Below are 13,901 nucleotides of genomic sequence, written 5' to 3' on the forward strand. Positions count from 1 at the left end.
CATCTGGAAGCCCTCTATTGGGCAAGATCGTGGACGGAGGGAGCCTGTGCATACTTGGTAGGAAACAATTTCCTACGGTCTGGGTTACCCTGATGGGGACCCACAAAGAAGACAGAAAAGCTAAACCCCGGGAAGAAAGCAGCATGTAGGTGCACCGGTTGCAACCTGAAAATACCAGGACATATGCTCCCAGTCAAAGGCAATTTCCGCTAACATCTGTATTTACAAGAGCCAAGAAAAGGGATGTGGTTTGGATATCAAAGGGCGGAGGGTGTGGTGCAAACCTCTCCTGAGCTCTCCAGCACTGGCACAGGATTCTTTGGGAACAACCCCAGTACCTGCTAAAGGAAGGTCCTGCTCCAATCGCTTTCAGTTGAGGTGGCTGCTCAGCCAGCCCCGGATTTCATGCAGAAATGGTGTTGGAAGCTGGCTGTCTCGATCCCGAAGCCCAAGTGCGATGCTGGGAAGAAAGAACAGCTGCATCCCCTGTTGACGCCGTTGGCAGTGATGACTTCGCATCACAAATCACCAGGATATTTTTGTGGCTGGAGTGGATGCCTCAGTCTCCAGGAGGGGGTGAGGGGAGCAGCAGTCCCTGGTCCCGAGGTGGCTCGGCTGGCTGCCCCCACTCCAGAGCCCTCCGCCTTCAACGTTATTCAACGTTCTCCCTGTCCTCCCCCAACGGCTCTGCCGGAAGCCTGACAGGCTGCGTAGCCTGGCATGTGGGCAGCTCTCCATTCAAAGACACTTTCTCACTTCCAGATCAAGCTCACGAATAAGCTCCCTGACCCGGGTCTATGAAACCAGTTTTCGAGTGACACGGCACAGGAAGCAAAGAAGGAAGGAGCAAAGAGGAAAGGGTAGTTTGTCTGAAACTATCCCCACACTGCCTCCTGTTTACCGTTCTCGTTCCACTCAGAGTAAGTTGTAACCAAGTCTCTGACACAACAACCAGTCTGATAGTAGGTTTTGGATGCTACAGATCTAAACCAACCAACCAACCAACCCCCCCCCCCCCCGGCAAATCGTATTAAATAATTTATCTTGAGCCAAATAAAGATTGCTTATTTGTAATTAGTACTTTCAAGTTAAGTTCTCTGTATCTGACTTCAGACTTAGAGCTCTTACCTACTAGTAAGACAGTTGGCCTGGGTGTGAACTTCAGCTTTGCTACTTACTCGTATGGGATCTCGTTACTTAATCTCTTGGCCTCAGTTTTTCCCATCTAAAAATGGGTATAACTGTGCCTATGAAATTGAGCTATTCTGATGATTCAATGAAATATTATATATTATTTAGACCACACTAGATAACAACTTTTCATGCTTATTAACTCCTCTCGAAAAGGGGATAAAGATAACCACAGGGATCTGGATAAGCAGATCCATGCACACATGAACCTTTAAAGGGAAATAGACTCATTTAAAATTTAATTTCATTGCCGTATTGAATTCTTTTTTAAAAAAAATGCAAAATATTGTGACTTAACCATTACAAGAATAAGACAAAATAGCTATGTCTGGTAAATAAAATTTCTGCCAAAGAGTTTTTTCAGGCAATCAATAAGCCTGACATAATAGGATTATATCTGTTACATAAAACCCTAGAAGTTTTAAGTGTTACTCATGAGGCTTACAGGGATATTTCTTTTAAAAAAGTCAAAACCGAGATACAAGAGCTATTTTTAATTTAAAATTTAAAGTGTTTTTCACAAGGAAAAAAAAAAAAACCCAACAAATAATTTTCCCTGGAGTGTTGAAGGACACAGACTAAGGTTCCCCTCCCATTGTATCACATCTTCAAATCTTCTACGTTTGTCTTAGAAACTAAATACAAGTCAACATCCTCATGAAAACACTGAAAATGGTCACAAAACACATACATCAGTGAGATCTATACTGGCAGATAATCCTGACACCTTCAATTCTTTTTAATAAGGTTAAACAGAAACTAGATCATAAGATTTACAGATGAAAGACAACCAAATGTCATTTAAATGGATTTTTCAAAACAGACGATTGCCAATAAAAAAAGGACTTTCCTTTTAAGCAGTTTGTAAAAAGTGAAAATTAAAAACCTGGAATTTCAACTCTTCATTGAATTGAACTTAAATACAGAAGACCTGCCTCAGTTGAAGGCAGAAGTGCCACAGCATGGCAAAAAAAAAATTCTGACAATGGTATTTTGTTATAAAGGCACAGTTCTTACCTTACATCTTCCGTGAACCTTTCTCCTCTAGAAGAAACTTTCTAGACTTGCAGAGACCTTGAAACCACCCATCTCTCGAATGCTTCCAGCTCTGTCTTTATGGTGACTAAATGCAAGGCTTGGGTTTTTTTTTTTTTTTTTTTTTTTACAGAAGGAAGCTTTTAGTCAAAATATGTGGTTTAAAGGAGCAGTATCCACCCTTGTTAAAACCATTTCACGGACATTCAGAGGTTTTGTTTCTACTCTATGAAAGTTAAATCTGAGTAGGAAGGCATTTTTCCTGTCCCGGAAATCAGCATAACTAAAACCAATGCTGAGCTAACGAGAAATGTTTCTTCCATGTGTTCCGTCTGGCAGAAACTGCAAGCCATATCAAGGAAACACGTGATGTTTATAAATACAATATGGCTCATGTTGTCATAACCTCTCAATGACAAAAAAAAAAAAAAAAAGTGCAAGGAAAAGCAAGCAGCCACACAGCAGGAAAGATGAGATTTGTATCACTTGGAAGCTGTATATCAGATGTGCATATATTACCCTTTCTTGCTTCTTAGAAAATAAAAGAAAGTATTACTGGAAGCAGCTAGGGAGGAAGAAAATCTCTACCGTGTTCTGGGTAGCCACTGGATTCAAATGTGTTTGCCCCCGTAACCATTTCAATAAGAGTAATTCCTTACCAACTGTAACATAAACATCTTTCGGCCGGTCAGAAAAGCATGACATAAAAGGGGCATAATTAGATACATCACTCAAGTGAGTTCCACTGTGCTAACTCGAGCAAATAATAGAACGGAGGCAAGGATTTCACGGAGCCTGGAACTGATTTGAAAATGTACAGATGTCTGTATCACGACTGATTATTGACCTGTTGATTATTGACTTCAGATCTTCTGCTAGATTAGAAGATTTGCGAGGGCAGTCACCACACTTGCTCACTATTACATCTTCAGAATCTCGCACAAGAGCCAGAGTCAAAGGAGGGGTGTGATGCATAATGGCGGGGTAAGTGAACCAGTGAACCTTGGGGGTAGGTGAACTGGTCTGAAATCATCAATCCTACTTTGTGAGTTTGGAGGTATTGGGAATTCTGACCAACAACTCAATCTACCAGCAAATTTGTCCTACTGAATTATAAAACACAGCAAAACAAGATCTGTTATATTTAATCGGGTATCCAGAGATTAGTGTACTTCCTACCACAGGTGAATTTAACTCCTGAAAATAAAATTTTTAAAAAGGGAAAATATGTGTGCTTTTCTGACAATCACTTAGTTCACTCCGACAAATCTGTTAGACTCATCTTAAATGTTAGGATTATTGGGGTGCCTGGGTGGCCCAGTCCATTGAGCATCCAACTTTGGTTCAGGTCATGATCTCACAGGTTGTGAGTTTGAGCCCCACATCGGGTTCTGTGCTGACAGCTCAGAGCCTGGAGCCTGCTTCGGATTCTGTGCCTCCCTCTCTCTCTGCCCCTCCCCTGCTTGCACTGTCTCTCTCTCTCCCTTTCTCAAAATAAATAATAAACGTTAAGAAAAGTTAGGATTATTAACTGTTACATAATTTTATTGATAGGATGGGAGAATTTGTTAGGACAAGACAGATATTCTCATTTCTCATTTTGGTCAGGAACTACCACTAAGATAAGCTAGGGAATGTGTTACAAATGCTCATACTTCTATTTACAAATCATTGTACTGATCTTAGCAAATAGGGCATTCACGGAAAGTTTGCAGTAGGAAAAGTGCTGAAGTGAACCCCTTTTTCATCCGGACAGTTAATGAGAATTTCCTCAGAGCAGGACATTGCCAGAGGGAAACACAGGGAGCATGAAGATGAACTGGAGGAAACCTTCACCCCTAAAGAAGCTCAGTTAGAAAGGAACTTCTGGTGTGTCCATGGTAAGCAGGAAGAAAGGAAAGGAGACGGACAGCTAAGGTCCTGTGGAGGTTCTGAGACAGGCTTGGCGAAAGGAAATGGTAGGGAGGTCATGTTAAAAATACTGGCTTTTGAGTTAGGTCCCCAAACATAGGTGGCGCGTGGACATTGCTGATGAAGACAGCAGAGTGGGGAAGGACACTCATGGCCACCAGAGTGAGCAAGAAGGCCAGTCCTAGAGTTGGCCTGCCTGGTTCCAAAGCCAGTTCTACCACTGAGGAGCCGTGCGGCTTCGAGCAAGTTCCCTATCCTCTCTGACCTTCGGCTCCCACATCTGAAACAGGGGATAATGAGAATTTCCTTCACACTGGGTTGTTCTGAGAATCAAATGAGAATGAATAGGGGTGCGATGTTTGGAGCAGTACCTGGCAGAGAGTCAGTAGGTGATGAATGATAGTCACTAATACCACTGCTGGTGGTGGTGGGTCAAGGAGGAGGACCTTGAATGATGAAAGAGTGTTTCTGGAAACTTCCACTTCTTTCCTTTTTTTTAAAAAAAATGTTTGTTTATTTTTGAGAGAGAGTGCACAAGCAGGGAGGGGTAAAGAGAGAGGGGGACAGAGAATCCCAAGCAGGCTCCATGTTGACAACTCGAGAGCCATGAGATCATGACCTGAGGCCAAAGTTGGATGCTCAATAGATTTGAGCCACCCAGGTGCCCTGGAAACTTCCATTTCTCTGGGGTTCTTTCCTCTTCCGTTTCTATAGGATTATTTCATCCCTCCCCAAATCCCGAAACCTTCCTCTCAGCCAGAACACTACCCCATGGAAAAAAGCTCTAAGGCATGGCCATTTCAGACATACATACTAAATGACATATGCTTCTTCTTCTTTTATTTTTTTTTGGGGGGTGGGTGGGAGTGGGGGTAAGGGTGGAGAGTATCTTTTTAGCTTGGCCAAAAAAGAATGAAATGGAGCAAAGTTAAATATAAAAAGATGCCACGAAATAGATGCATAGTAGAGTTAAGAAAGTGAAACAGATATTAAGAAAGGATATTTACATGTTCTAAAATCTCATCAGGAGCATCATTTCAAAACTTTTAAAACTTTAATAGAAATATCAAGGAAGGGAGGCTAGAACTGAATACAAAGAGTTAGAAAGAACTGGGTTCAAATCTGATGTCTGACATTTACCAGCTTGTGGGCCTGGGAAAGACTCACTGGCCTCAGTCGTATCATCCATAAAGATGGAGACAGTATACCTACTTTGCAGAGCTATGGACTACACAGTATGTAAAGTATTTAACACATTGCCTACTGTAGAGATACAAAAAGGTCTCTTACCTTACATCGAAAAAAAAAAACAATGGTATAGAATGAATACTTCTTATATTCTGCCTGATTCCACAAAGGAATAGAATTCACATAAATCATTACAATTTTGCCCCAAAAAAGTCAAAGTGGAGCATATGACAAAAAGATAAAAATAGGAAAATTAAAAAAGAGAGGCCAGGAACGAAGCCAACACACAAAATACACGCCGCAAACGCCTGTACGCTTGTTGTGGGCGGGCCACAAATTTAATTCCAAGCTTTAGAGTAGCAACACAAAGAGGGAAAATGATCACTTTCAAGATTCAAAGTGTCCATATGACAAAAATAAACCAGGAGAAGCACAACTATTTCTGGTGATGAGAACAGAGAGATATTTTTACAGTGGGTTCTCGTTAATGACAGAAAATGAATAATACAGTATTTACAGCACTACCATGATAGTACTCAATGCATTCCGTGTTTACACTCACCATGGGTAGGACACCTCGGCCGACTTTCTGAGGGATACAAAGATGAACACAAGACAGTTTATGCTTTTGGAGAATTTACAGTCTTGCAGACTGAGATGAATGTGCATTCAAATGATTATAATACCATGGGGTGCCTGGGTCACTCCATCGTAGGAGCGTCTGACTCTCGGTTTTGGCTCAGGTCATAATCTCATGGTTCGTGGGTTCAAACCCTGCATTGGGCTCTGTGCTGACTGTGCAGAGCCTGTTTGGGATTCCGTCTCCCTCTCTCTCTAACGTCCCCTCCCCCGCACATGTTCTCTCTCTTTCTCTCAAATAAATTAAAAAAAAAAAGTGCTATTACTTAAAAATAAATTGATAAATAATTATAACACAAGGACAATGTGCAACGTGCCCCAAAAAGGAAAGATAAATTCTGACAGAGCATTAGGGAAAGCTTCATCGAGTAGGTGGTCTTTCATTTGGCCTCTAAAAACAAGCGTTTGTGTTTTGACAGATCTTAATGCAGATATTTTCAACCATTCAGAAACAGTGGAGAAAATAATACAGGGAATTCCTTTCATCTATCTTTGACATTTTTCAGCAGTTTACCAATTTTGTATCATCCAATTTTGTAACAATCATTTTGTATTGTATTACCAATTTTGTCCACTTTTTGGGTTTACTCTGCTGGACTATTTTTCAGCAAGTCCCATTTATCATGCCATTTAGCCTGTAAACACTTAGTATGTCTCATTTTAAAAAACATAACCAGCAAGCCATTATTATACCCAACAGAATTACCAGTTATCCCCTAATATCATCCAATTTCTAACACATGTTCGGATTTCTTAAAGGGTTTCAAAGATTTTTTTCTTTTTTCTTTTGTTAGAGTTGGTTGTTCCAATCAGGATCCTAACATGGCACACACATGGCATTTGGTTGTTAGGGTATAGATGTGACCCAGGAAACGTAATACTGTCCCCGCCAACCCTTTTCTCAGGCCAGTAGCTTATAGAAGGAATTGGGCAACCGTTTTGTAGTGTGCTAGATGGATAGAATTTTGAAAAGTAGATATTTGGGGAAGGAAAGGCCACCTCACACACCTGGAGTAAGAACTGTGAGGCGTCTCTGATGCTTGGGTGTTGGGGTGCAGATGATACTGTCCATCGGCCTGTGCTATTCTTTGCGCAGTGGGAAGGTGGGCTTAGGGGTATGGCTTGGGGAACAGTCATCGTTAGACTGGGGTGAGAAGAGTTGGAAGCCTGGCTAAAGACTGTTGCATGACTGATTGCTAGGATAATACTGAACGCCAGACCTAGAGCAGCAGAGTCATGTTGCCAAGAGCTGAAGATCTGGAGCCTACCTACCTGGGTTCAAATCTAAGCTCTACCACTCTCTAGCTGTGTATTCTTGGAAAAATTTCTTAACGTACCTAAGTGACTGTTTTCTGAGCTATAAATATGAGGGCTTATAACGATACCTGCCTCAAAATGTTGTCCTGGGGATTAAATGAGATCACCTGTAGGAGTGTGCAGTAAATGCTCAAAAAAGGTAGCAGTGGTGCAGGCAATGGTAGAAGGATCATCCATGAGAGGCCTTGCTGAGTGGCCTGCATGGGCTCTGTGACCAGGGATTTGTTGAGAAACAGGGGTCAGGCACTTAAAGAATCACTGATAGCTCAACTTTTTAAGTCTCTTCTTCCCCACCCTTCAAAACACACACACATATACCATCGCAGTCACCCTACCATGTGCAAAAATAGAAAAGCAAGCAGGAAAAGGACTTAGGAGAAAAAGGAATTAGGATTTTTTCAACAGGATATAATGGAGACATTGGAAGAATATCCACATGGAGATAGTCACTGGAAGTTGAACACTGAGCTCTTGAAGTCTAGAGAAATGGCAAAGTTAGGGTTATAGTTTCTAGGGTCATCCACGTTGAGGTAAGCGAAGCCAGCAGTAAGATAAAAACCACAAGTGAAAAGGTGCAGATTTAAACAAAAGCAAATTCACACATATACACACACTCAACACACACACACACTGTAGTGAGTTCTGCCTGAGCACACTGAAGATGGTTTAGGAGCAGAAGAGGAGTTAGTGAATGAAGCAGGCTGAGATGTGTTTGAACATACGTAGGGGATTTAGAAATGGCGGTGTAATGGGAACCAAGATTTCAAAGGAAACCACTGGTTAGTGCAAATGCGGACCTGAAATAAAAGAGGTCTGGGAGGCAGCGACTGATTTTGGTATTAGGAAATAATTTAGAATGTAGGGCCAATTCTGGGGAGTGTGTTCGAAATGCATATCTAAACGCAAAGCTGTCACATATAAGTAAAAATTAAAGACACACAAGAGGGAAAGAACTGAAAGATGGGAGCAGAAAATCTCAGGTAGTAATCTCAAAGTGCGTAAAAAGATAGAAAAGGCCCTAACTGTGAAAAAGCCACTGGGTTTGGTGAACAGGAAGTCATTGGTACCCTCTGAGAGCCACAAAATGGAATGGCTCATCTTTGAGTTGTACGTTTGTGAATTGCAAGCCCTGTGAATGCATGCACCATTTTTTGCAAGAGGGCCTCTTCCATATGGTGAGCTCAATCCCTTGGGAACTAAATTTCAAAGCGACTATCTAATTTTGTAATAAAACAAAAGCCATGTGATTAAATTAGATCAGGGTGATTTGCACCCACGTGTAAAGAATCAGGAGCCGGGTGTGCTCAGTTCCAGCAGAAAACTACAAGTCTCCTTCCACAGACTAGCCTCAGAAGTGCTCAGCTAGATGCTAAATGAAAAACTAGACACATGTTTTCCCCAGCAGGCATATTCTGTGCATGCTCTGGGGCCCACAACCTCAAAGTTAATACTTGAGTCTAACATGCTTCCTGAGTAACACCACCGCCATCATAAAACTGCTCTGGGGAACGGACTGTGGTGGATTCGGAGTCTCACGTTTTCTTGGGTTTTGCAGGTAAGATCTTAAAGGCACCGTTGCCAGACGGTCTCAGGGGCCACTGCCAAGCTCTGGTGTTGCTGTTTTTGCACCCCTGCTTGATCCAACCAATGTTTCTGCTGATATGCGTATTTGCTGGTAATGAGTGGGCAGCCGGGCGGGCTGTCCCAGGCTGCATCTGGAGGCTGGTGGTTGAAGGCAGATGACATCAGGCGCAGGGCTGCGTAACTGACTCATACGAGTAGTTATCATCAGATTTCTTCACGGCCACGCGCACATTGCAAACATACGGAAGGATGGAGCTCCCCTAAGCCTACCACGCAGCTTGGTTTAGTCTACAACAATTGATCCCTGCTTTGCTCTCTCTTTCTGTTCTTTACCATAACTGACAGGGTAATGCATCTGGGCTTCAGGACGGGCTCACCAAAACCTCCTTTCCTTTAATGGCAAGGCAGCCACGCTCACGGAGGAAAGAGAGAGAATTCCATGTCTCTTAGCTTCTGGAATCTGCAAATCAGGGCCAAGTTACAAACTGCAGGCATGATCACACCTCGTTGGTTTTAAAACCACGTTCTGTTTCTCATATCTGAGTAGTCTTCATGGAAACCTAAAAGCGTGTCTGTGGGTTGGATGGCGAACATGTGCTGTCTTGTCATCTGAGGACAACAGTTGATTTCCTCACACACACACACACACACACACACACACACACACACACACCCCACTGTGTAAAAGGAGGCTGTGGGCAACACAGAAAGATCGCTAGGGTCTCGTCTAAAAGTGAAAGCAGAACAGCTTTACTGAAACTCATAGCCAAAGTTCTGAATTCTAACGGGTTTCATCCATATGGTTGATATTTAAGTCTCTACGTGCTCACTGCTGGTCTTTATGTAGGTACCACATCTGCTTAAGAGTTAAAACAGGTGTCCTCCCCAGCCATAAACAAGATTTTCAGAGGCGATTCTGGGGCCCCTTGTGGCCTCCATGTAACAGAAACAGAACTGTGACAGCCACGAAAGTCCAGTTCGAAGGCCAGACATATCCAAAAAATAAGGATACCAAGGGAACAAAGACACTTAAGGACGTCAGTGAGAAAAAATAATGAAATAATAAAAAGCAAGGGTACTATGACACTCAGTCCATGTTTCATGACCAGCATGACTCAATCTGTCTTCACGTGGTGCTGGTTTACATTTAAAGTGTAACTAGCTAAAAATAAGCCTCAAAATCCTAGATTTTCTGAAGTAGCAACACAGCCTTCACTTCAAATTGCACATCATTTCTGACATAAAAAAAAAGCAGTTGAGGACGTAAGAAGCCTTTTTCCCAAGGTGTGGGCTCTGTCCCACAATGTCATCACTCATATTGCAGTCCAGCATTCCCTAGAAATTCTTCCAGTGCTTTTGATCCTCCTGGCCTCTCGGTCCTAAACTCACACACCTTGTGGGGGACGCAGAACAATCGTCCCCCAAAGATGTCTGCATCCGAATCCACTGAACCTCTGACTATACAAGAAAGGGGGATTAAGGTTGCTACAGAGCCGACCTTAAAATAAGGAGATTATTTTGGAGCACTGGGTGGGCTTGATGTAATCACAAATGTCCTTAAAAGTGGAAGAGGGAGGGGCGCCTGGGTGGCACAGTCGGTTAAGCGTCCGACTTCAGCCAGGTCACGATCTCGCGGTCCGTGAGTTCGAGCCCCGCGTCAGGCTCTGGGCTGATGGCTCAGAGCCTGGAGCCTGTTTCCGATTCTGTGTCTCCCTCTCTCTCTCTGCCCCTCCCCCGTTCATGCTCTGTCTCTCTCTGTCCCAAAAATAAATAAACGTTGAAAAAAAATTAAAAAAAAAAAAAAAAGTGGAAGAGGGAGGGTTAGAGACGTGATGATGGAATCAGGGTCAGAGAGATGCTATTTGGCTGAGTCTGAAGATGGAGAAAGGGGACCACAAGTCAAGGAATGCGTGTGACCTCCAGAAACTGGGAAAAACGGAGACATTCTCTCTATAGCTTCCAGAAAGGACAGCTGATGTCCTGTCAATGACTCCTGGAGTTTATAGTCCACTGAGGACCATGTCAGACTTCTGACCTCGAGAAGTTTAAGATAGTAAACCTGTGTCATTTTAAGCCACTAAACGTATATTCATTTGTTACAGCAACAACAGCAAACTGATATGTGCTGTCCGGAAGCAGAGACAGCCTTACCTCGGGAATGCTACCACGACACGGACAGACAGTGCCTGGGTCTCTTTGACAAGAACACCTATTCATTTACTTTTTTCTAGTTAAACTCCAGCATCCAGCAAAGTGCTCATCCTCAGAAAGGATGATATAAAATGGTGCAGCATCTTCTAAATTTGTGTGTGTGGTGGGGAGGAGGTACAGCTGGAGGGGAACGTAACGTTATTGTTAGAAACTCAATCCCTTTTTAGCGAACCTGCATTAATGTGATTTTAAAAATCTGCCTTTTCTGTTCCCCGGTGCTTTTTTCTTCAAAACATCCCTGTGTGCTTTGAATGTTTGGATAATCTTCTGAGATGATCTACCTCCAGAGAACTTTAGCTCCCAAATCATGCAGATTTTTGGACTATGCCTTCAACGTGATTCAGATAAGGTCTGATAATATTAATACAGTACAGCAGCAAACGGTCTTCAATTTGAAAGGGAACAATTTAAGTAGGATGCTTGGAATAGCTGACAGGAGAATGTTAACAGATTCATTGGAGAAAAAAAGAGCAAGAGATCCTCTGAGTAAGTTAATTGTACGTAGACCACAGACACTTTTATGCAAAGATTCTCAGGATCCCCTCGGAGTGAGGACACAACGAAATTCCATGCTTAGAGATAAATGAGGATGTGTCGGGCCCTATATCACTCCCTTTGCCCCAAATGTCCAGGAAATCTGGTTTCTTTACCAAGGAACAAATAATGAGTCATCAGACAAGATGAGTGTTGAGAACCTTTAAGATCTGATGGTGGACTGTGGTTGCCATCAGGAGACCATGCCAGAGAACGAATGGGCCGGTCTGACCTGTCGAACAAAATTAAGAATAGAACGGGAACACTTACCCTCATGTCTCCATTCACAGTTTTCGGTGTGTGATTGAATGCGTGCGCAGGGTCCTTATTGTACACTTTGAGGAGCGATCGGTCCTGAATGTTCCTGGAATCAAACACAGCAATAACTATGGCAGATGAAAGGAGCCTTATTTTGGCCGTGTCCTTTGCCTGCCCTGGAGAATCAGGTAAAAGACATGAACAGACACTCCAGCTGTTGTCTACAATCAACCAGACAAAAAGTCCCTTCACCACAAAATAGGCAAAAATAAATAAGGAAAAGGAGAAAAGTGACCTCGGCTTTTCTATCCTGTTTTTGTTCTTAGGAAAGTATCAGTCTTTCCCTAGAGTCCTCCACCCACAAATACCAGGTAGCACGGGCTTTCTTTCAAGATTTGAGCAAGGAAAGCTAACACTTAAAGAGACAATAAAGCTCCAATACTTACAATACGTTCAAAGAGATTTGGTTAATATTTAAATATTTAATAGTTTACTTTGCCCAAACACCTGGTTTTCTGCTTATCTCATGAATGCGCACGAATGAAAATGGTTTCCCCTTCAAATACTTTCAGCAAGGAAAAGAAAATGTATTTGCAGTCCAGAAAAAAAAAAAAAAATGGTACCACCAAGATCAAAACTAGTATCCTTCCGATGCCCTTTTTTTCTCTTCCACAGTGGGTTTTAAAAAGACTTTTCTGCATACAGGTTGACTTACTGGACGTGCAGGGTGTTTAGAAGGAATAGCAGAGAAAGTCTTCCGCTGGTCTGTTTCTCTAAATGCTCCAGCATTTAGAGCTCCAGTGTCAGCCATACTGCAGCAAAGGACAGAAGTCCCACACCTTGCTTAGAGCCCTACCTTATAATTGTTTAAAAGCATATGAACGTCTATGAAGTCCTTCTCCCTCCACATTCAGCTTTCATCAGCAGAAGGGCCACCCAGGGCACTTTCAGCCCCGTCTACACTGAGTCTCCCCAAGGCCGGCGCGCTGAGCTCAGGGAAATGTGTGCAGGAAAACGCATTCCTTTCCTCCAGGTGCAGCACACGCTCTGTGGGCTGATCGCAATCTCTGGCATTACTGGGTTATGTTTTGTTTTACATGAACTGAGGGATTCTTGGACTGGTCTTGCTTCCCTCCTTTAAATATGTCAGTAATTGCTTTGAAGCAATGACTAGCCCAAGCTTGCATGGCTGCCCCAGCCTTCAAGTAGCTCATTACAAGCTGGTGTGAGAGGGGTTGGGTTACTGCGAAGGCAAGAGCTCACAGAAGGTGAGGATACAGGTATTCCCTAAAGGACCCTCCTGTGGCTGGAGGGGGGAGGGAGTCACAAGTGACAATATGAAGAAGCTGAAAACCTCACTTGAGCCATGAAAAAAACTTAGTGTGATTCTAAAGGTATTTTAAAAAGATGAGGTTGGTTTATGATTAATTTAGAAACATGCTCATCCAAGAGGAACCAACAGCAAAGGCCCAGATTGCATTTACCATGGCAACATTTACAACATGGAATTTCAACCTGACCGCTCTACAGCATTTCCCTAAGGAAAATACGAAGAACCCAACACAATGACGAAATAGTTAAATGTTTAACAAATACGCTCTCACTTCAAAAATACTAGATATGAAAGGAAATTTGTCTCAAAAATACTGGATGTGAAAGGAAATTTGTCTCTGGGCTCAGAAGATGAAAGCCATTGTCTTCAGTTATAGTCTACATGGTACATTTTGTGGGGAAGGGGGACACTGTATATAATGCCGATGGTGAGAATTTATTCTCCCATTCAAATAAAACATAATTGAGGCATTTTATGCACATGAGCAAAGAAAGAGAGTAATTCTTGGGAAAAAAACCTACATTTGATCACCTAGCATAAACATTATATTCATCACGAAATAAAAACACTTTACCCACTTAAAATATTTGTAGGTCCATTTTTATAAGGAAATCAAAATACTGAAAAGTAAAATTATAGACAAAGTTATAAATCAATGATTTTCCAGTTAAACATTAAAACATTTTTTTTTAACGTTTAT

General features: G+C 42.4%; 1 protein-coding gene across 23 annotated transcripts in view; it reads right to left on the bottom strand.

The window, feature by feature from the left end:
- Window positions 1-13,901, bottom strand: part of KIAA1217 (KIAA1217 ortholog) — a 755,207-nt gene that overhangs the window by 83,578 nt on the left and 657,728 nt on the right. For 20 of the 23 annotated variants that reach the window (XM_086714730.1, XM_086714731.1, XM_086714725.1 and 17 more), the window contains one exon: window positions 11,881-11,974. In XM_086714730.1, coding sequence (XP_086570856.1) covers window positions 11,881-11,974 — 94 coding nt within the window. Of the gene's footprint in view, window positions 1-338; window positions 898-2,208; window positions 2,586-11,880; window positions 11,975-12,724; window positions 13,303-13,901 lie in introns of those variants that run through there. The other 3 variants (XM_086714738.1, XM_086714739.1, XM_086714740.1) reach the window with 3 other exon arrangements.

This window comes from Puma concolor, chromosome B4 (assembly GCF_028749965.1).
Source record: "Puma concolor isolate L17-30 chromosome B4, mPumCon1.1.hap2, whole genome shotgun sequence".
Taxonomy (NCBI): Eukaryota; Metazoa; Chordata; class Mammalia; order Carnivora; family Felidae; genus Puma; species Puma concolor.